The sequence below is a fragment of the Leucoraja erinacea genome, chromosome 11 (genome assembly GCF_028641065.1).
Source record: "Leucoraja erinacea ecotype New England chromosome 11, Leri_hhj_1, whole genome shotgun sequence".
In the NCBI taxonomy this organism is placed as follows: Eukaryota; Metazoa; Chordata; class Chondrichthyes; order Rajiformes; family Rajidae; genus Leucoraja; species Leucoraja erinaceus.
The window spans coordinates 36,353,293-36,377,245 of NC_073387.1; the positions used below are offsets into that span (position 1 = coordinate 36,353,293).

The 23,953-nt window shown below is 44.3% G+C and overlaps 2 protein-coding genes across 4 annotated transcripts in view; one reads left to right on the forward strand and one right to left on the reverse strand.

Annotated features, from left to right (window-relative positions):
* arhgef37 (Rho guanine nucleotide exchange factor (GEF) 37) overlaps positions 1-16,556 on the reverse strand; it is a 111,625-nt gene extending 95,069 nt beyond the window's left edge. Inside the window, exons 1-3 of one of the 3 annotated variants that reach the window (XM_055643032.1) lie at positions 16,421-16,556; positions 6,620-6,727; positions 6,128-6,295 (exon numbers count right to left, since the gene is read on the reverse strand). The gene's annotated coding sequence lies outside the window, so the exon portion shown is untranslated. Of the gene's footprint in view, positions 1-6,127; positions 6,296-6,619; positions 6,818-16,420 lie in introns of those variants that run through there. The other 2 variants (XM_055643033.1, XM_055643029.1) reach the window with 2 other exon arrangements.
* tlr22 (toll-like receptor 22) lies at positions 14,426-20,967 on the forward strand. The gene has a single exon (XM_055643028.1). It carries the CDS (start codon positions 14,987-14,989, stop codon positions 17,888-17,890), a length of 2,904 nt encoding a protein of 967 aa, XP_055499003.1. The 5' UTR covers positions 14,426-14,986; the 3' UTR covers positions 17,891-20,967.
* Positions 20,968-23,953: the final 2,986 nt, after the last annotated feature.

The window sequence follows — 23,953 nt, forward strand, 5'->3', positions numbered from 1 at the left end:
GGACTCAAGTTGAGTTTTTTTCAGTCAGAGGGTGGATACACTGCGCACAGGGGTGGTAGAAGCAGAGATTCTAACAATGTTTAAGAAGTATCTGCTTGAACGCTTGTTTAAGACAGATCTGCAGATGCTGGAAAAATCGAAGGTAGACAAAAATGCTGAAGAAACTCAGCGGGTGAAGCAGCATCTATGGAGTGAAGGAATAGGTGTTGAGGCTCCTTCCCCTCCCCTTCCCAGCTCTCCCACAGCCTACTGTCTCCGCATCTTCCTTTATTCTTCCCCCCCCCCCACCCCCATATCAGTCTGTGGAAGGGTCTCGCCCCAAAACATCACCTATTCCTTCACTCCATAGATGCTGCCTACCCGCTGAGTTTCTCCAGCATTTTTGTCTGCTTGAACGCTTGAATCACTAAGGTATGGAGGGCTTTAGCAGGTGCTTAGGACTGGTATGGAATCCTGCTTGATGATCAGCATGGTGGGCCAAAGGTTCTATTTCTGCACTGAGACCTGGTTTGAATTTCATATTATACATATTATATATATATTATAACATGTTTAGTTCCCCAAGGTTCCACTTGCATGTGTCCAGCTCAGACCATCACCTGCAGCCCTTTATTGTCTTCACTATCTCCATCCCCATCCCTCCCTCCCTTCCCAGCTGGCTCCATCTGCCCATCAACCTCTCCACACCTGGAACTACCTGTCACTTGCCAGCTCCTATCTCACCCCTCCTCTCACTTCTCTGTACTGCCTATCCTCCCTCTAGACTCTCAATCCTGATGCAATCCATGGCCTACCCAAAATTTTGACCATCACTCTTCCTTCATGGATGCTGACTGGCCCGTTGAGCTAGTGTAGAGCTGTTGGATTCAGAGGAAACCTCCACTGATCAAAATAGTGCCATGGAACTTTTTGTATCCATCTGAGAATACATGCAAGACTGCAGCTCTAACAAAACAACACTCCCTCAGTAATGTACTAAAATATCAGCCAAGATTTTAGGTTAAGCACACTGCAATGGAGTTTGAAACCAGAACTTTCTGAAACAGAATAGCGTTACTAACTCTGTCACTGATATAGTTTGTACATTCAGTAAAGCAGGGGAGGATTCTGTTCAAAGTATCCTAAATATCCCTTTACATGTAATCAATGCAAAACATCCAGGCTATCATTTTTAGATGGATGCCAAAGGAACCAACTGGCAATCATGGTCTAGAAAGTTTATTGATTATATAGGTAAGATTGTATCTCAATGCAATTAAAAATCCCTGATTTGAAATAAGTACGAAAGGTCAGGCAACAAACTGAATCAATGCAACAATAGAAAGAACTCAAGTCAGACAATCTTTTACCAAGTGAGTTCCTGCTCTTGGGTATTTATTCAAGAAATGCTTGCCAATTATCAAATAGCCCAGACCATCACACAAACTAACATCCCTTCCATTGACTCCATCAACACGTCACACTGCCTTGGACAGGCCGCCTGCATAATCAAGGACCAGTCTCACCCCGGTCACTCCCTCTTCTACCCTCTCTCATCAGTCAAGAGGTACAGCAGTTTGAAAATGCAAACCTCCAGATTCAGGGACAGTTTCTTCCCAGCTGTTACCAGGCAACTGAACCATCCGTCCACTCACCAGCTATAGTGCGATCCTGACCTCATTGGAGACCTTTGAACTATCTTTAATCGGACTTTATCTTGCACTGAATTTTATACCCTTTGCGTTCTGTACTCCATGGATGGAATCATTGTAATCATGTAGGATGCCATCTCTCTGACTCTTCACACTGTCCTGACTCACCTGGATAGACAGGGCACATACGTGAGGATGCTCTTCATTGACTATAGCTCTGCATTCAATACAGTCATCCCCACCAAGCTCACCACCAAACTCCACCAGCTAGGCGTCAGCTCGCTGATATGCGATTTGATCCTGAACTTTCTGACGGAGCGACCACAGGCAGTGAGACTGGGCCCCGCACCTGTCCTCCACTATCACCCTGAGCACCGGCATACCACAGGGATGTGTACTAAGCCCCATGCTCTACTCCCTCTTCACTCACAACTGTGTTCCTGCATTCAACACCAACACCATGGTCAAGTTTGCAGACGACACAACAATGATTGGGCTGATCACCAACGGTGATGAAACACAATACAGAGCGGAGGTGCAGAACCTGGCGGACTGGTGCGCACGTAACAACTTGTCACTAAACACCTCCAAGACCAAGGAGCTGATTATTGACTTCAGGAGGTCCTATAATGGAGAATACGCCGCAATCTCCATCTACGGGGAAAGTGTGGAGAGAGTGTCCAGCTTTAAGTTTCTGGGCACACGCATTTCAGAGGACCTCACATGGTCCACCAACACCGCTGCGCTGGTCAAGAAGGCACAGCAACGACTGTTCTTCCTGAGGACATTAAAAAAGACTGGTCTGCCCCAACAGCTGCTGACAACCTTCTACCGCTGCACCACAGAGAGCATATTAACGTATGGCATCTCTGTGTGGTATCTCAGCTGCACGGAGGCGGAGAGACCTCTTCAGCGCGTCGTCCACAGAGCGCAGAGGATTATTGGGACACAGCTACCAGCCTTGGAGGGCATCTACCACACACGGTAGGTATGTTACAATACTTACCTTCAGCGGCGCTTCAATTCGGCCACTAGTCGTGTGCGCGATTTTGGCGTGTTTGAGGGGGGGCGGGGTTAAAACGCAGTTTCTTTCCGACCTGGTCCTGGATTATATTTGTTGGAGTGCAAGTTTTTGCTAAAGAATCGTTCCGACGGCCGTTTTGTGTGTTTTTTTAAAAAATTTGCACGACAAGTTAATCGCTGGAGTGATTTTAAAATCAGCTTCTGAAGCCGTCAATGCCGACAACGGGCCAGATTTTATGTAGGGGACAGATAAAAGAAAGTAGTTTATTTTTATGTATAAAAGTGTTTCTTAAGATGCATTTAATTCACATTTTAAGTTGCGAAACGGTGATTTTTATCCCCGAAGAACCAGCAGTGTATTTGCTGCCGATATGGGGACTAAAATCACAGCAACCTCAACGTTCCAAATGGTCCCGTTCCAGAAAATCTCACAGGCAAGTTGATTTAAATGGTCATTAATTTACAGGTATTAAACATTAAATTCCTTCCATTTGGCCTATAAACCCATGACAATGAGATTTAAAAATTATGTTATATTCTGAATTCTTGTGTGAATGTTATTTGGACACAGGCTATTTAAAAATGTTAATCTATTCTTAAGAAATGGATCGATGTTTAGATCTAGTAATTTAATTTTGTAATTAACTAACTACTTATATGTTTTAATTTCAAGTCATCTAAGTAAGATTGGTTCATATTTGTTTCAGAATGCTTCAATCTATAATAACTGAAAATTTCTTTCAGTTCTCTTAAATTTTAAGAAAGTTAAGGGCTTTTAAATGTTCTCGATCACAGCTTTTGTGTTGTCAATGAAAAAACAATAGGGAACAAGATGCCAATTTCGGAGTATGAAAATTGCCATAACATTTTTAGTGCTGAAGATATGAAAGTGAATTAGGTGTCAAATTAAACTTATTTTTATGCTTTATCTGATGGGATAATTTAAAGACTTGATTTTTTAAATCTCTAAATGGTGTAACATTGCTACACACTCAGGAAGGCCGTCAGCATCCATAAAAACTCCTCACACCCTTGTAATGGACTGTTCGAACTACTTCCCTCCGGCAGACGTTACAAGGCCTTCTACGCCTGAACCTCCAGACTCAGGAACAGCTTCATTCCCAGAGCTATAGCTGCTCTGAACCGGCCCTGCTGAGTGTCCCCATCCCCCCTGGACTGTCTCCCTCAGATGGTCACGTCGCACAGACACATTTGCACTTTAGACTGTTTTGACCAAAGATCCTATAGCAGAGCAAGATGGGTTACTCTCACGCAAACGTGAAGTATGTTCATGGGCGGATTCATGGGTGATTTTATGCCTCATTTTAGCAACCTGCCTCCGCCATCTTGTTCCGCCATCTTGCTCCGCTTTCTTGCTCCCGCCTTCTTGCTTCCGGCCAAAGATTGGATCCGCAGCGAGGAGAAGGAGTGCGGGGCCCGGGGCAGCAAGGAGAAGGAGTGCGGGGCAGCGAGGAGAAGGAGTGCGGGGCCCGGGGCAGCGAGGAGAAGGAGTGCGGGGCCCGGGGCAGCGAGGAGAAGGAGTGTGGGGCCCGGGGCAGCGAGGAGAAGGAGTGCGGGGCAGCGGGGAGAAGGAGTGTGGGGCCCGGGGCAGCGAGGAGAAGGAGTGCGGGGCAGCGAAGAAGGAGTGTGGGTGGGTCAGCGAGGAGAAGTAGTGCGGGGCAGCGGGAGAAGGAGCGGGGAGCGAGGAGAAGGAGTGCGGGGCAGCGAGGAGAAGGAGTCCGGGGGGCAGTGAGGAGAAGGAGTGTGGGGGCCCGAGGAGGAGAAGGAGTGCGGGGCAGCGAGGAAGGAGTGCGGGGCAGCGGGGAGAAGGAGTGTGGGGCCCGGGGCAGTGAGGAGAAGGAGTGCGGGGCAGCGAGGAGAAGGAGTGCGGGGCAGCGAGGAGAAGGAGTGTGGGGCCCGGGGCAGCGAGGAGAGAGAGTGCGGGGTCCGGGGCAGCGAGGAGAGAGAGTGCGGGGCAGCCCGGGGCAGCGAGGAGAGAGAGTGCGGGGCCTGGGGCAGCGAGGAGCAGGAGTGCGGGGCCCGGGGCAGCGGGGAGAGAGAGTGCGGGGCCCGGGGCAGCGAGGAGCAGGAGTGCGGGGCAGCGGGGAGAGGGGCATAGGAGGGGACATTGTAGTAAGGGGGCAGGCGAGAGAGTGCCAGGGGGGGTAAGGCCAAGTGTGTGTGAAGTTGCAGGGAGGTTTACAATGTTTCTTATTTACAATGTTTCTTATTTAATGTCCCTTGTCTAGTCTGAAATAAAGTTCATTATTGGATTAGAAGAAATATAATTGTGTGTGTTATATACATTTATATAATTTTCATGTATGTGTGTTTATAAACATTTTATTCTTTAACAAGAATCAACAGAATTATGAACTAACAGAATTATGAATCTAACCCTATATCACGCACAAAAAGTCTCCCCCTGTCAATCACCCTGCGAGTCGGGTCGGTTCCGGTTACTACAAAATCAACTCAAACACTGCTTGTGAGCCATTTAAAAAGAAATGATTTAAAAAACATTAAAAAAGACAATTACCAGAATCAAATTATATTCTTGACAAGAAGTTTCAACTGACAGATTTATGAATAAAACCGACACAAACTGTTGCCCCGCAACATTGATTACAGTGCGAGTCGGGTCGGGTTAGGTAGGCTCAGGTTGCTAAAATGGGCGTGGAAAAATGCCCATGATCCCCTCCATAGCATACTACACGTCAGTCCATTGCATTTAGCAGGAGTAGCCTATCTTGCTCTGCTATAGGATCTTTGGTTTTGACTGTTTTACTGTTCTTTTTACAATCCATGTTCTCGGGATATCTAAATCCAAATTTTATTAGTTATTATGTTATGACATCGGTTGGAAGCTGCATACCAAATCTCGTTGCGCTTATGTGCAATGACAACAAAATATATTATTATTATGTATAGTCTTTATGTTAACTGTACAGTGCGCAACTCAACACTTTTAACTGTACTTCCGTATACATGACAATAAACTAAACTAAGTCTCTGTACTGTACATTGCACAAGGACAATAAAGATTGAATCTGATCGAATCTGAATCTAAACAAGTGTTTAGTTAATGTGTAACATTGAAAGGGGTCTGGAAGTGGGATACCTTGGTTAGCAAATCACATTATGAAATAATCACATTATGAAATAACTGCATGTTTTAAGAATGTTTTTAAACTGTTCATATAAAGTAGTATGATTCTGATTTTACAGGCATTAGATTGCAGCAAAAATGAAAGCAGTCTTTGAAACTTAAAGGACCTGTGAAGAGGTTTCTCTAGTTACTATTTAACTCACTTCAATAAACAAAGGGTCAGCCAAACATGCAGAAGATCTGGTGCCCAATTCATTCTTTCAAGAAGAATGTTATATACGCATAAAATATGTCATCGCTAAATTACGGTGACAGTAATATTGTAAAAAGGTTCAGGCCGGGAGAGCAAACAAAAAAATCTTACCGTTTCGAACGTGGTTGCACTGGTTCCTTACGTTTAGTTGATAACAGACTTTGCATAAACATCTCAAGTCATTCAGCAAATTGAAAGAGCTTTCAGCATGACTATAGTTTTAAATACTTCATTCTTCCAGCAAGTAATGTTGCCCAACAGGTTTTTCGCAATAGTTACCTGAAACCGCATTTGAATATGTTATCAGGCAGAAACAATGCAAGGCAGACATCTTTCTTACAGCCTACAGTCTGAAAATAAAAGACTAATTTTCTGCCTTATTACTTGGTTTATATTATATAATGCTATAACTGCCAACATCATACAATAGCCTTAATCTATCTCAACGCATTTGTAAGAATAACAAGGAAAATATAAATTCGACTTTCTGCTTACATCAAAAATACGATGCATGTTTTTAATAAAATCTTTCTCTATCTCAAAGTGTCTGCAAATAGAACAAACATAACAGTTGGTGATATTTTATCAAAATATATTACTGACCTGAATAGTTAATTCTTTCTCTGTGTAGATGCTGCCAGCCCTGATTCCAGGAGTTTCTGGGCCTGTTTAAATTCCAGGACTTGTGGCATTTCCCTCAGATTTCACACCCTGCAATAATATAGGGAATGTACTTGAGTACATCTTCCATTTCCTCTATGGTTGGGTTTGCCAGATCAGCAAATGGGAATTTAAAGGGGTTAGGTCAGTGATTGAATTAAGGAATTTAAAGGGGTTAGGTCAGTGATAACACCAAGGAGTTGTGATCAATTCATATCTATTGCAAACTTCAAAATCAGCCCATCCAGGGTTCCTCTCCATAGTTTCTCTGGATTAAAAATAAATATGTTGTAAAGGTCTGCACCAAACATGATGCCAGACCTAGCTGCCTGCCTATAATCCATATCCCACCACTCCTTGCATATCTATGTGCCTTTCTAAAGGTTTCTCAAATGCCACTGTCATACCTGACTCCACCACCAGCCCCAGCAATACATTCCAGGCTCTCACCACCCTCTGTGTAAAATACTTGCTCTATCTATCTATCTATCTATCTATCTATCTATCTATCTATCTATCTATCTATCTATCTATCTATCTATCTATCTATCTATCCTCTGTGCGTGTGTGTGTGTGTGTGTGTGTGTGTGTGTGTGTGTGTGTGTGTGTGTGTGTGTGTGTGTGTGTGTGTGTGTGTGTGTGTGTGTGTGTGTGTATGTCAGATTCCATTTTCAGATAAGATTTTTGGCCTTTGATTCCTTGGTCCGCCAATACCACATGCTGAAACGCCGAGATTTTTTCATTCGCTAATCCACTCCCCATTAAATATTGCCGTGTTTAAGTACACATTTTTAATAATATCCTTCCCCCTCCCACCAAAAATTTAAAATTTTTTTAAATAACAGCTCTCATCCATAGAATGTTGGTGAACGTTCCATCATGTGATGTCACAATGCCATCCCTCACAGATGTCCAATCGGAATGGATCTCATTTACATATGCCTTTGCACCAGCCCCAGCCCCGCTCCCCCAGCAGCCTGTGTTGAAGCACGTGATCACGTGTGTGGGAATAGAGAAAGAGGATTGGGGGTGATAGGGAATGGGAATAGATGGTCTGCCCCTACCCCTCCCCCTCCCACTCTTTCCCCTCTGTCCCCCCACCCCCCTCCCTCTTCTACCCCCATCTCCCTCCTCCCTCCCTCCCCATCCCTACCCCCTCCCCCACACCTCTCTCTCCCTCTCCTCTCTCTCCTCCCCCCCCCCTCTCCCCCCCCTCTCTCTCCCCCCTCTCCATCTCCCTCTCCTCCCCCTCCTCCTCCCACCCCTTCCCTCTCTACCTCACCCCCTTCCCTCTCTCCCCCCCCCTTCACCCTACCCCTCTGTCCCTCTTCCACCACTCCCCCTAATCCTCCCTCCCCACTCTTCCACTTCTCTCCCCCTTACCCCACCCCTCTCCCTCTACCTCCCTCACCCCTCTCTCTCCCCCTCCCTCCCTTCACTCCCCCACCCCTTCCCCCCTACCCCTCTGTCCCTCTTCCACCACTCCCCCTATCATTCTCCCCCTCCCTCCCCACTCTTCCACTTCTCTCTCCCCTCCCCCTCCCACTCTCCCTCCCCACACTCTTCCCCCCCCCTCTCCCCCCTCCCTCACCACTCTTCCCCCTCCCTCCCCTACCCCATCTCCCTCCTCCCCATCCCTCCCCCACACCTCTCTCCCCTCCCCATCCCTCTCTCCTCCCACTCCCCCACCCCTCTCCTCCTCCCCCTCTCCATCCCCTCTCCTCCCCACCCCTCTCTCCCTCCCCCCCCCCCCCCCCCTTCCTTCCCCCACCCCTTCCCTTTCTCACCCCCACCCTTCCCCCTCCCACTCTTCCCCTTCCCTCCACATAGAAACATAGACACAGGAGTAGGCCATCTCCCCCGAGCCCCTACCGCCCTTCCCCCCCATCCCCATCCAACTCATATCCCCTCCCTCCTGCCTTTTCTCCTCCCCTCTCCTCATCCCCCTCCCTCACCCCCTCTCTAACCCTCTCCCTCTCTAAATATAGCCAATGAACTGGCCTCCTACCCTCTGTGGCAGAGAGTCCCCCCCACCCTCTTCCCCCCCTCCCCCCTACCTCCCTCTCCCCCCCTCCCCTCCCCCCCCCCTCCCCCCCCCCTCCCCCCTCTCCTCCCCTCTCCCCCTCCCCCCTTCTCCTCCCCTCCCCCCACCCCTCCCTCTCCCCTCCCCTCCCTCCCCCCCCCTGCTCCCACCCCCATCCCTCTCTCCCCCACCCCCATCCTCTCTCCCCACCCTCTCCCCTCCCCCTCTCCCTCTCCCTCCCCACTCTTCCCCCCCCACCCTCTCCCCCCTCCCTCCACCTCTCTCCCCTCCCCACCCCCTCTCACCCCCTCCCCCCCTCCCCCCCCCCCCTCCCCACTCCTCCTGCCCTTCCTCCCTCTCCCCCACTCCATCTCCCTCTCTCCTCACCCCTCTCCCTCCTCCCCTCGCAACCCCTCTCTCCCCCCCTCCCCCTCCCCCACCCCACTTAACCCCCATCTCCCCCCACCCCCTCCCCCTCTCTCTCTTGCACCACTCCCCGCTACCCCTCTCCCCCTCACCTCCCCCACTCTTCCCCTCTACCTTCCCCCTCCCCCCACCTCTCTCTCTCTCCCCCCCCCTCTCTCTCCCCCCTCCATTCCCCTACCCCTCTCTCCCCTTCCCCTCATCCCCTCTCTCCACCTCTCTGTCCCGCCCCTCTAACATCCCCTCCCCCTCCTCTCCCCCCCCTCCCCACCCCTGTACCCCTCTCCCCCCCCCCTTCCTGCCCTCCCCGCTCTCCTCCCACTCTCCTCCCCCTCCTCTCTCTCTCCTCCCCTACCCCCGCTCTCCTCTTCCCTCCCAATCTCTCCCCTTTCCTCCTCCCCCCCCTCCCCTCTTCTCACCCTCCCCTCTCCCCCACCCCGTCTCTCTATCCCCCCTCCCCCCCACACAAACCCCCCCCATCCATACCACCCCTCTCACCCCTCCCTCTCTCACCCCCTCTCCCCCTCTCACCCCCTCTCACCACCTTCCCCCTCCCTTCCCCTCACCCTCCCTTCCCCCCCCTCCTCTCACCTCCCTTCCCCCCACTTCTCACCGTCCCTTCCCCCACCTCTCCCCCTCCCTTCCCACCCTCGATCTCCTCCCCTCGATCCCCTCCCCCCCCCTCTCTCTCTCTCTTTGCCCTTCTCTCTGTCTTTGCCCCTCCCTCTCTGGCTCTGCCCCTTCTCTTTCTGCCTTCACTCTCTACCCCCCCCCCCCTCTCTAGAAGCCCCTGCAAGTTGGGGGTTATGCGTCAGTAGATAGGGCCATTATGGGGTAAAAGGAACATATTAATAATATTAATATAATATCAAGGGGGTAGTTAGCATGTGGGTGGGGGTTAGCCCCCCCCCTCCCCGCAACCGCACGTTGGGGGAACAGACCCAACGGGTCTGCACTTGGTCTAGTCTCCTTTAAACTTTGCCCCTCTCATCATAAAGCTATGCCCTTGATATTGCCTTTGTCTTTGATATTGCCATTCTGGGAAAAATATTCTGATTGTCTACCCGATCTATACCTCCCATAAATTTTTACACTTCTATCCGGTCACCCCAAAACCTCTGGTGTTGCAGAGAAAACAATCTAAGTCTGTCCCTCTTCCCTGTAGCTAATACTGTCTAATCCAGCCATCTTTCTGGTAAACCTCCTCTCCCTTCCATCCAAGGCCTCCACGTCTTTCCTGCAGGGGATGGAGGGGGCGGATAACACGGAAAGCAATATCCCAAATGCAGCCTAACTTCTAACCCAACACAGCCATTCCCAATATTTAGGAAAAGTTGCAACAAAGGGAGAAATTTCAGAAAACAACAAGATCATTTCCAATGTTCAACATCGCTAGATATTATTTAACAGTTGAAAGAAAATACCTTGTGTGACAGATATTTTATTGAATCTTCTGCTCCTGGGCTGGCATGTTCATTAATAAATACTAATTGGACAGAATGTGGGTTGACTCCAGTAATTATTTGGCCCATGGCTGCCAGTGAAGAGGCATTTCCTATTCCCCTTTCAAGTGTGTCGATGTTCCAATCCATCATTGTTTTTGCCCTTCATGTATCCATGGTCTAGGTTTTTTGCATTTAATGGTGACAGAATGCTTTTGTCATTCATCACATTTATCATTTGCTCACTGTCATTGTATGGGCTTTTGCTCCAGCACCAAGGCAAATTCCTTGTATGTGTACATACTTGGCCAATAAACTTACTCATTCTCTGGAACTTGCAGTTGTTAAAAAAAATCCACACTGCAGAAAAATGACATAAAACTGTCTTGCTCCTTAACCAGCCAGATTGAGGAACTTTACAGAGCCACTCCAAGTCTGAACCAGGAAGTCCAAGTTACAATAATTAAATAATATACTGAAAGAAAATAGACAGAAAGATAGGATTAACAGAAAAGGGAAGAGCAGAAATAGCTGACCATCCATTTGTTAAGGAATACAAATCATCATTTGAATTAAGATATTTCTCTTTACCTCAATCCTCAAATTTGTCAGTCAGGAAAACATCCTCTTGTCCAATGTAAATTTCATATGTTCCAATAGAATAATCTCTCATTCTTCTAGTTTTATAGATCAAAAAAAAGTTTTTCACTGTACCTCAGTACACGTGACAATAAACTAAACTAAACTTTCTGCAGATGTTGTCTGATATATTACATATGTGCACTATTTTAATTTGTATATCCTTGCTCTGATTTATCTGATTAGCTTACATTTTCTAATTTGTAGTCTGAAATAAAAGAAAATTTGAACATTTATTCAGTCTAAGATTGCCAGATCACTATTTCCCTATGCTTTTTTTTGGTATCAACGTTGATAATACATCCTACATCTTTTATATGCCAGTTTGCAGTGCACAGAAGTCATCTTTACTGAACAATAAGTGACATACCCTACTTGTCATAAACCTCAACTGTCATGAAATAGGCCACCTGTTTTATACTGGGTTGTGTTAATTTCCATACTATTAAATGTTTGTAAATTTAAGCTTGCCACTTCTGAATCAATTATTTCAATATCCATAATACCTGTCATGCTTGTATACACCCATCCACCTTTGTTGCCCGTTTCCCTTCATTTTAGTATCATCTGTGACGTTGTCCAACTTGCCCTGAGTTTCAAATTCCTGAAACACTGCATTCTGTACATTCCCTACACTCATTTTACCAATTTGCTGCTTCCTTTCCTTCTGTGAATTACTCGTAATATTATAATTTGATTCAGTATTAAATGCTGATTTCATCATCAGTTTCACTCATAGGTTTTCATAAAGGAAGTTTCTTAAATTCACAAATTAAATTTCACCATTGCTTTTATTCAGCGTGACACTTCTTCAAATTAACAGGGTGCAGATGCCTTTTGAATCAAAAGATGAATTAAATCCACAGTGTACAGATAGCTGATGGAGGGTAAAAAGTTTAGTGCAAGATAGTCCAGTAAAGTCCAATTAAAGATAGCTCGAGGGTCTCCAACGAGGTAAATAGTAGCTCAGGACTGTTCTCTAGTTGTTGATAGGATGGTTCAGTTGCCTGGTAACAGCTGGGAAGAAACTGTCCCTGAGTCTGGAGGTGTGCGTTTTCACACTTCTGCACATCTTGCCTGATGGGAGCGGGGAGAAGAGCGAATGATTGAGGTGAGACTCGTCCTCGATTATGCTGACGGTCTTGCCGAGGCAGCATGACGTGTAAATGGAAGGAAAGTTGGTTTGTGTGATGGGCTGGGCTACATCCACAGTTCTCTGCAATTTCTTGCAGTCTTGGATGAAGCTGTTCCTAAACCATGCTGTGACATATCCCAATAAAATGCTTTCTACGTAGCATCTAGTAAATTGATCAGGTTTTCAATCAGTAGACTCATGTCAATTGTGTCATTATTGAAATTCAGCTTGGACACCAAAACAAACAGAATGAACATTTACAAATAACATACAAACGACACCAAAACTTAAAAAAAGTTATATATGTTCAGCATCCACATTTATGTAAACGCGATGAGAGTCAAATAAAGCTTGAATACTGCACAAAGAGAAACTTAAAGAGGAAGTGCTATGGGAGTGGTAGAAATTGGCAAACAGATGTTACTGTGATTATGTCCAATTTGTTTTGAATACTTCCTTCCTATCTGCCATGTGTATATTCCTTCTGTCCAACTTCCCACTGGTATCCCAGGGCATTTCCCCAATTGTCATTAATCTCATTTGCATTGTCATCTCACCCTCTAACTCTACTGACACTTCATAACCTATTTGACAATGTATTTCATAAAGTCTTATTCCACTGGAAGCAGATGGTGACTACAGTGCCAAGAAAGTCCTTGATACATGTTTTTTCAAACTCTTATCAGGCAATTGGCCTTGACCATTGTTCTGCAACCAATCCTGACGCAGAAAGTTCATGAACTTTTCATTTCTGCTACAGGATCTTTTTCTTTGATTACTTGAAATTCATTTTAATATAATTCCACAACTGCCTTCATAGGGTGGCACAGCGTCACAACTGGTAGTGCTGCTCACTCACAGCGCCAGACATGTGTTCAATCAGACCCCGGATGCTGTCTGTGTGGAGTTTGCACGTTCTCCATTGGGCCTTGTGGTTTCCTCCAAATGCTCTGGTTTCCACCCACATGCCAAAGACATGTGGGTTTATATGCTAATTTGGCCTCCAAAATTTGTCCCTAGAGTGTAGCATGTGGAAGAGATGTAACTAGTGTGTACGAACGGATGATAGTCCGTGTGGACTCGGTGGGCCGAAGGTCCTATTTCCATGCTGTAGCTCTAAACTAATTTGCTGACTAAGGATTTTGTAACTTATAACTTTCTGTTCTCCCAGTGTAAACTTGCCACCAGATCCTCTTAATATTTCAATTCTCTTTTTAATTGCTCAATTTTTAACTTTGAAAGGATACCCCTCAATCATTATGGTTATTTGTTCGTCTTTTATTCTATGCATTTAATTGTAGTTCTTCTATTAAGTTGCCACCATGTAATATTTTTATTCTCTATGTCTGTATTGCTTATTGAAAAGTGTCTATAACTGTTCCCTCCACCCCATCCATGTGCACACAATGCAAATTGATGTTCAAATAAATATTGCCGATAGTCTCCACGTTTGTGTTCATCTTAATAGCAAAATTAGAAGGGTAGTTCAAGACACAGTACTACTGAATGCTCCTAAATTAATTTGCTTTGCACACCACTTTCCATTCTCATACCGTAGGGAACTACAACCCAAGTGTTAAGCTGGCACAGGCCACAGACCAGAAGCAAGAGTGAAATGGGGATGCGGTGCAAGTAGAGTCAAGCAGTCCATACTTTTTGAAAGACAGCAAGGTTTATCATCACATGCTCTGCTCTGTTCCCTAAACCCAGGAGAATTTTTCTGTTTTGGGGAAAGGAAGCAGTGCTGAGTGTGACAGTGATTTCTGGTGTGGGGTGTGACCAAGAGCAGTGTGTGTTTCTGTCTCTGTGGGTATGTGAACGTAGTGTGTCTGTGTATGGTCAAAATGTTGAGAGTATAAGTAGGCATCTATGTACTTGTCCATGGGTGTGTGTTTTAACTGTAGACAAGAGAACCTGACCTCCAACAGTTCTCAACCAGCTTGCCTTGTCAAGTCTCTTCATTGGCTGGAGATCATTAATTATCCCATGTTAAAATACATGAGTAGACCTCAATTCAGGAAATAAAACAGAGACACAAGAAACTGGAGATGTTGGAATGTTGAGCAAAAGACAAAGTATTAGAGTAACTCAGCAGGAACATGGCATATCTAGAAGTTATGGATTGGCAATGTTTTGGGTCTGGGCACTTGTTCATAAGACCTCCAGAGATGCTCCCTGACTGCTGAGTTACTCCAGCACGTTGTGTTTTACCAAATAAAATCAACGTCAGCCACAAAGGTCATGTTAAGAATTATTTTAACAAAACTCTTAAATTATGAAGTATTTTAGGCTTAGAACGATGAATGGACCCTTGTGGCGAAGGGCCCTTGTGGCGAGCTCCTTGTATGAGGAAGAACAAGAACTAGTTAGGTGAAGTTCACGCACAATCTCAATAATAAAGATATCTAGAAGGGTCCCGATTCGAAACGTCCCTTGTCCATTCCTTCCACAGCCGTTGCCTGACCCGCAGTGTTCCTTCAGCACTTCGTGGTTTGCTCAATGTTAAATTCCAGTATCACTTTATTCAATGCGGAAGGCATCGCAGAAAGGAATATAACAAATATGGGCATTAAGCTGGGTGTGGTTTCGTGTAAAGTGCGGAAGCTCGTTATAAACTCGTTGGTTATTCAGTGGTCCTAACAAAAACCATGCATTTTAAAAAGCTTTTGCTAGTTTTCGCTTTAAGTCACTATTTGGATGTGCAGGTGACGAGTTTCTCGCTGCATGATTGTCAGGTGCACGGTTCTTTGCTTGTCGGCACGAATCTAAAAGTACTGTGTTACAAGATGAAGTTGGACAAAGTCCCAGGATACATTCCGAAACATACAGAAAACCTGGACTTATCTGACAACAGAATCGCGAGGCTAGAGAAAACCAGCTTCGACCATTTGACTCAATTGCAAGTATTGAACATTTCAAAGAACAATGTCAGCGATATTGCAGAGGAGACTTTTGCATCTATCAAAAATCTACTGTTTTTGAACCTTGGTTATAATAAGCTGACTATGTTAACCCGGAGCATGCTGGATGGCTTGGGAAAGCTCAGCACTCTCTTATTAAACGACAACCTCATTGAGTGGGTTGATGTTGATGCGTTTGCTGGCTTGGTAAACGTAAGGACGATCAATTTAACCTCCAACAAGTTGCATCGATTGGCGGATGTGAATCATATATTTAACGCTGTTGCTGTGGAAAAGCTGCAGTTACAGAACAATGGTCTAGTCAGTTTCGCCACGCAGAATATTACTCGTGTGCCAGAAACCCTGAAGGACCTGGATCTGTCAAAAAACCCTTTCGTGGTATTTAACATAACTTCACCAGTCCTCGGCAACCTCCTCTCCCTGGATCTTTCGTCTGCGGGAGGCAATGAGTCGATCGTATTCCACGTTGAAGATGCAATGTTTTTTAAAAAAATGAAAAAGTTAGCTCTCGGGGGGATTCGCGAGCAACCATCTAAGATACTTGCGCTTCTGACAAACATAACAGGTGCGTCACTTGAATACATTGAACTAAATGACTTACAACTGAAGACCACTGATCCCCTCCTGCTGAAAATCTGCAAATTGTATCAGAATTTAACAGCTTTACATCTGAGAGGAAATGGCTTCGGTGTTTTAAACGACACCGTGTTTTCCTCGTGCGTTAATTTACAGGACTTGGATTTAACAATGAATAAATTAAGCTCGATTTCACCTTCTTTATTCAAGGGATTAATTTCTTTAAGGAGACTGTCCCTCGCTAGCAACAAATTTACTTTGGTTCCGAAAGCAATTTTGGATGCCAACAATCTAGAAAATCTGGATCTCAGTTTCAATCAAATTAACAGTATTAACCCTCAAGATTTCAATACTCTCGTCAAACTGAAACGGTTGTCTCTCGCTGGAAATAAACTCACTAAAATTGGCTCACTTTCATTTTCAGGTCTTTTTCAATTAAGGGAACTAGAGCTAGGAAACAATTATTTGTTCGCAATAGCCAACTTCTCTTCAGATCTGAAGAGTCTGAACTTTCTTAATCTCAGGTGTAACAAACTGAACTCTATTGAGGTGCACACGTTCATTTATTTGCAGAACTTAAATTACCTTAACTTGATCGACAATCAGATTTCCAGCCTGAAGAACGGAAGTTTTCAAGGGCTGTCGAATTTAACACATTTGCTGTTGGGATCCAACAAACTTACGGCCGATATTCTGAGACTCGATGTGTTTTCAGGACTTGAATCCTTGGCGGACCTTCAACTATTTGATAACCATCTCTTCTACCCGTCTTCGCAGAGGCTTGACAAACCTCCGTTCACTTCTCTCAGGTCCTTGCATCATCTCGCGGTGAACAGCCAGGCTGGGAACGGTCTCCAGAACATTCCTTCAAATTTTTTCGATGGTTTATATTCTTTGAAAGAACTCCATGCAGGAAATACTGCTCTTCGTTATATTAGTCCTAGTGTCTTTCGCTATGTGCCGAATATTTCTTACGTGGACATAGGCAACAATCCCTTCCAATCCATTAGTCCCAATCTGCTTCAGCATTTGCCTGCCCTGAGTGAACTTCATCTCAACAAAGTTGGCCTTGAAAATCTAGATCTTCTGATGTATTCAAAACTGAACAAATTGAATCTTCTGAGAGCTGCGGGTAACCGAATTGGCCTGGTAAACAGAACACATTTAGAAGCTGTACCTTCACTGACGTTTTTGGATCTTCGGGATAACCCATTTCTGTGTGCATGTGGCAATTCTTGGTTTCTAAATTGGTCACTTTTGGACAATAAGACCCAAGTGATATACTTTGATCACTTCACTTGTGCTTACCCACCTAATCTCAAGGGGAAGAAATTAATTGGTTTTAATTCCGCTTCTTGTCTTGTACATTATGGATTTGTTCTTTACGTTTCATCGTTTTCAGTTATAATAATGACAATAATGGTAAGTTTTACCTATCACTTTTGGAGGTGGCACATTGTGTATGCCTACTACCTATTCTTAGCATTCATTTCTGACAAAAAGCACAAGGGACGACAGGATGGAAGATATATGTATGATGCCTTTGTTTCATATAACACCCATGATGAACAATGGGTATTAAACCAACTGTTGCCAAATCTGGAAGGCGATAATGAATGTAAGTTATGTCTCCACCATCGCGATTTCGAACCTGGGAAAGCAATTATTGATAATATTGTGGACAGCATTTATATGAGTAGGAAAACAATTTGTGTAATAAGTCGCAAATATTTAGAGAGTGAATGGTGTTCGAAAGAAATTCAGGTGGCGAGCTTTCGGCTTTTTGATGAGCAGAAAGATGTACTGATCTTGGTCTTTTTGGAGGATATACAGTCGCATCAACTCTCCCCTTATCACAGAATGAGGAAAATTGTGAAAAAAACAACATATTTGCAGTGGACTCAACAACCCGAAGAGGCTGCTCTGTTTTGGCATAAACTTCGTGTAGCATTGAATGCAAGTAATAGAGACGAAGCAAAAGGCCATATCCTTGCAGGGCTTGATGCAGATTCAATGTCAGTCACCACCGAACATCTACTTTCTGCAGATGTTTAATTCTCCAACTAAAACAACTTGCACTTAGCATTTCTTTTTAATTGCATTTTCTTGGCTAAAGTCGACCAGCCTCCTTTGGTCAAAATCCTAGAACTCGCAATTGTAATTTTACATTTCATTGCATGTAAAATGGTGAACGATTGAATGGCGGAGTAGATTTGATGGGCCGAATGGTCTAATTCTGCTCCTATCACATCACGATTCTGGGCTGACCTCTCAACTTCCAGCTTTTGAATATTATTCAAAACAAATTTTGGACAAAATATATTGTCCTTTCTTGAGATGCCTGAGGTATTGTGTACTATTACAGGATTTTGCTTAAATGCTTTGCACATATTTAGTTAGATTAAATTGTATATAAATGGATGTTTACTCCTGTTCCTCTTTTTTGAATAATGTCTTCCAATAAGATGATCCCAATTCCGATTCAAGTTTATCCAGATCCAAGGTTTAATTTAACACCAATGACTTAGATTCTAAAATTCAGCATAGTTTACCCAATGAAGGCCATTTAAATGGTGTAAACAGAGTTAAGTAATACACAGACCAATTAATATTATATCTGACTCTAGCCACTGTGAATAGATGTACATATGAAAGGAAAATGGTGATAGGCAACTTCATGAACTGCTTTGAATTAACTACCATGGTAATTATGTTGGTTTTACCGGTTCCTGTGTAAGAAAAATGATTGTATCATGAAATGTCAGTACCCTACAAAAATGCTTAAGTTTAATGGTGATCTGTTACACATTTACAATGGTCCTCAAAACAAAAATTAGTCATGAGCCCCCACTCAACAAATTGCATCAAGTTTGAGCAAGCTATTCTTTGGTTGTCTGAACAGTTACACATGAACTGAAGGAGGATGTGCTTTTACGTATGAGTCAATGCAAGATTAGTTATGGATTGTTACTCAACCTCAAGAATTAGGCCATAGGAATACAACTCTGGTTGAGAGCAACAATGAAGGCTTTCTGTCTTTAAAGTAAGGAAAACATAAAGCTCTAAATCTCAATTTACAGCTTCAAAGGCAGAAGGAACTGTGACATGTGGAACTGTTAGTCTGTAACTTGGTCTTTACCATCAGCACCCCTCAAACATTCTCTGTTCTCTATCATCTTACAAACATACAGAATATTTATCTTAAAAAATATCCCAATAAACATAGATTAAAAGCTAGTACTTACAGTTTCAGAAATTGCCATTCAAAATTGCAGCCTCAGTTAAAGTATGGAGATAATTGGAACTTCATTCATTTTTAAGCCACATTGATGCTTCATATAAGGCATTTTGGTGCAATATCAATATGTGCTGAAATCAATAAATACTAACACCAATAATTCTACAGTTTTCACTGGTTTTTTTTAATTACCAAAATCAAATGTTAACACAAATGTTCAATCACACTGTCAATATACTGAACAATAGAACCATCCAATTTTCCTTCAATTATGTTATTGCAAAAGAGCTTAAGTATAAAACAGCATTCCCCATTAAAAATACACCAATGAACTTTCTTGCCTTTTATGGACTGTTAGTTTACATGTAATTATGTAATAGATATCAGCATAAGATCAGTATCAGCAGAGGGAGATGTAGAGCTGCCAGTTTCAAATGATCTTGACAATTTCATATTGCTTTTTGACTACAAAAAACTCAGTACGTCTGGTTAATAGATTTGCATAAAGCACCGCACACTGCCATTTTGAACATTGGTTAATATTTAATGTAAGTATATTACTATATCTAGACAGATTGGCTTTGCACGAGCTGCAGCTGGATTGTGGTTACTGTAAAGTTAAAGAAGTTGGAATATATCTTGCTCCACTTGTCTACATGTGTTTCAATTAACTTTGCACTCAAGTTACATTATATCTTTATAATCAGTGCAAAACCGAAATCACAAACTGTGTGGCACAATTGGGTCATTATTCTTGTACAGATACCCACATTGAATATGTCAGTCAATGTGGATAAAGTGATTTTTTTTTTGTCTTTTGCTTAGTAAGATTACATTGTCTTTGATGTATTGTCAATAAATAAAAATATTAAATGCAAACTGATATTTAAAATTCACGAATTTTTACATTTTTATTATTATCTTGCACTTCCAAAACAGCTTAAACATGGGGACATGAAATAAGAGAAACTGTAGCTATCAGGCCCATCGCTAGACAATGGTTGGTATGTTGAATAAACTCTATTTCCGTATGCTATCCCCATACTGCATTATACTTAAAATCTGTCAACCTCAGACCTGAAAATACTCTTTGTCTACACGTCTGAAGTAAAGAATTCCTATGATATACATCACTCAAATTCAATTAAAAAAAATGTCATCTTGATCCTAAATATCTGAATGCTTATCCTGATGGTTTGGCGTGGTGTGGACTCTCAAGCCAAGGGAAACATATTCTTAGCATCAGCCATGTTAAACCTTCAAATATTACAAGTTTCCAAGAAAACACTATCTACGTAGCATATAACATATCATTCTTCTGAACTCCAACAAACTTAACCCTAATCTATTCAATTTTTTCCTCATACAAAGTCCTGGCATTGCAAAACCTTTCCCATTTCACAACTAGGGCACGTATATTTTGCTTTTGGTGAAGGAAGCAATGTAGTACACAATACTTCATGTGTGGTAACATCATGGCTTTTTCACAACTGTAGAAGGAATTTGTTATCCTTGTACTTCGACACGGTGGCGCAACGGTAGAGTTGCTGCCTTACAGCGCCAGAGATCCAGGTTCGATCCTGACTTTGGGTGCTGTCTGTGCGTAGTTTGTACGTTCTCCCCATGACTGTGTGGTCGTTCACTGGGTGTTCTGATTTCCTCACTCATTGCAAAGATATACAGGTTTGTAGGTTCATTTGGCTTTCGGAAAAAAATTGTGATTTGTCCCTAGTGTGTATTGTATGGGGATTGCTGGGTGGCGTGGATTTGATGGGCTGAAGGGCCTGTATCTCTAAACTAAAAACTAAACTATTTTCCTTGAAATAGATATAAAATTCAATTTGGTTTCTTAATTACCTATTACAATGACATGTTAATATTCCATGATTTGCACACACTTATATCTTTGTAAAGTCAAGTCAACTTTATTTGCACATACACATACACTGTTGCCGTCAGGCAGACGGTACAGATCTACAAGGACAAGGACGAACAGACTAAAAAACAGTTTTTACCCCACTGCTATAAAAGCACTAAATGTAGCCGCCAAGGAACGCAGGGGCGAGACATACTAAGGGACTGTGGTACACTGTGAAATCGACAGAAGGATGGAGGGTTGGGTGTTTATGCGTGCTATTTTCGTGATATTTATTTAGTTGTTTATCTTTTAATATTTTACCTTGTATGTATCGTTAGCTGTTCCCAAACCAGTTTGTGAGGGTGCCGAACAAGATGCTTTCCATAGCCCCAGAGTAGAAGCACTGAAGGGAGAAAGACTCTGAATTTTCCCAGCTGCCTGAGGAGGTAAAGGCGCTGCCTTGCCTTACTCCATGTCAGATCTTCTGTGATGTGGACTCCCAGGTATTTAAAGCAGCTCACCCTATCCACAGTAGTCCCATTTATCTCCAGTGGCGTGTATGTCCTCGGATGTTGTGCCCTTCTAAAGTCCACAATCAGCTCCTTAGTTTTTGTGACATTCAAGAGGAGGCTGTTGTCCTAACACCAGAGTGCCAGATCAGCCACCTCCTCCCGGTAGGCCTTCTCATCGTTATCTTAGATCAGGCCCACCACCACAGTGTCATCAGCAAACTTGATGATGGAATTGGAGCTGACCCTGGCCACACAGTCATGTGTGTACAGGGAGTACAGTAGGGGGCTAAGGACACAACCTTCTGGCTGTCAAGGTGAGAGAGAGTGGTGTGCAGAACCTGGGAGACTGCATTGTCCGTGGATCTGTTTGAACGGTATGCAAACTGCAGTGGGTCCATGGTGGGAGGGAGGAAGGTGCAGATGTGGTTCTTGATTAGCCTGTCGAAGCATTTCATGACTACCGAGGTGTGGGCTACTGGTTGGTAGTCATTCAAGCAAGCTGGAGAGGCATTCTTTGGCACTGGAACAATGGTGGATCTTTTGAAGCAGACAGGGACAATGGACTTGGCCTGGGAGAGGTTGAATATTGTCGTGAGCACTGGAGCTAGCTGAGTAGCACAAGACTTTAGTACTCGCCGAGATATACCATCTGGGCCTACAGATTTTCTCGTGTTCATATGCGTCAGAGCCTTCCTCACGTCGTGCTCGGTCACCGAGAATGTGTGCACATTCCCAGCGGTGGACCTCCCTCCAGGCTCGCTAGCCAGCGGTTTTGTTTTTAGCCAGTGAGCTAGGGGTGATGTTGCCCGTCTCGAATTGTGCGTAGAATGAGTTCAGATTATCAGCTAGGGAGGTGCCGCCACTTCCGGTTGAGGGGGGGCTGCTCCGGTAGTTAGTTATATTCCGTAGCCCCTGCCAAAGGCGCCTGGTGTCCTGCTGCTCCATCTGGCGACTCCATCATGTCCCTGTACCTCTTTTTTGCGTCCTTCAACACCCTTCGCAATCGATCAGATTCTTCCTTGTAGTCGTCCATATTGCCGGATGCCAGGCCGAAGTTGTAAGCAGCGGTGCGAGCATTCAAGGCAATGCGAATGGACATGTCCACCCAGGATTTTTGATTAGCAAAGATGCTAACCCTTACCGTGGGGACGATGTTGTCGGCTATTGTTGCAATGAAGTCCGTGACCGTTCCCGCGAACTCACTGACGTCCCTGGAACTTGCTTGGAACATATTCCAGTCGACATTGCTCAGTTCATCTTGCAGCATGGCCTCTGAATGATCAGATCACCGCTTTACATCCCACATCACCGCCGCTTCCCATACTATCCGTTGTTTATACTCCGGCAGCAGAAAAATGGCAGCGTGTCCAGATTTTCCAAAAGGAGGGAGATAAACAACCCTATAGCCTTTCCTGAACGGCGCGTAGCAGTGGTCCAAAGTTCTTTCCCCCTCTTGGTGGCACACGTGATGTGTTGGCAGAAGTTAGGCATGACCTTTTTGAGATTTGACATTAAAATCTCCAGCCACCACCATAGCCGCATCAGGGTTCTTGTTTTGGTGTCGACATAGCACATCGTGTAGGGCCGATAGTGCCATGTCGGTGTCCGCTTGCGGTGGATTGTAGACGGCTGTGATGATCACTGAGCTGAACTCCCGGGGAAGGTAGAATGGACGGCATGAGATCGTCAGATGCTCCGATCCGGAGAGCAGGAACGAGAAAGCGTCTTAATATTCCTAGGGTTGCACCAATTATTGTTGGTCATGAAGCAAACTCCACCACCCTTGGATTTCCCGGATTCGTCCGTTCAAACAGTGAAGTTGGGCAGATTACATGATCAGGCGCCAGTGGGGTCAGCCATGTCTCCGTCAGACAGAAGATGTTGCAGTCTCTTATGTCCCGCTGGAATCTGATCCTCGCCCTCAGGTCATCCAGCTTGTTCTCCAGGGATTGGACGTTCGCCAGAAGAATGCTGGGCAGAGGTGGACAGAAGGCTTGGGCTCTCAGCCTATTCCAAATCACCCCCCGCTTACCTCGATGTTTTAACCGGCTTTTTCTCTGAGCCATGCTCCCATTGTTGTTTCCGCGGCGTACTCTTTTGATCTCTGCCGGCCACGCTGGATCGGAGAGTACAGTGTTTAAAAAGTCTTCAGTTACGCCAAAGTCTCGTTTTTTTATTATCCTTCTACCGTCTTTTTTTTTAAATGTCTTTTTTTCTGTTACTAATTGGACAATTTTTCATTTTCCCACATTCTCCCAAATCCATGCTCGTCTCCAATCTACAATATTCCCCCTTTTCATTTTCTCTCGTTCCTTCCTATTTAACATTGTATCATCAGAAAACTTATACATTTCCACTCCACTCCCTTATCAACCATTCATAAATGTAAGTTGCTGATGCTGAAACACTGATCGTGCAAGCAGTGCATAGTTTACACGCTGCACCCATGCTGCTTAATGTCTATTAACCATTTCTCAATCTATTCTTGTAAACCACCCTCTATTATATGT

What these genes read in the sequence shown, in the direction of transcription:
- tlr22 (XM_055643028.1), top strand. Translation starts at nt 14,987, where the DNA reads ATGCATTTTAAAAAGCTTTTGCTAGTTTTCGCTTTAAGTCACTATTTG.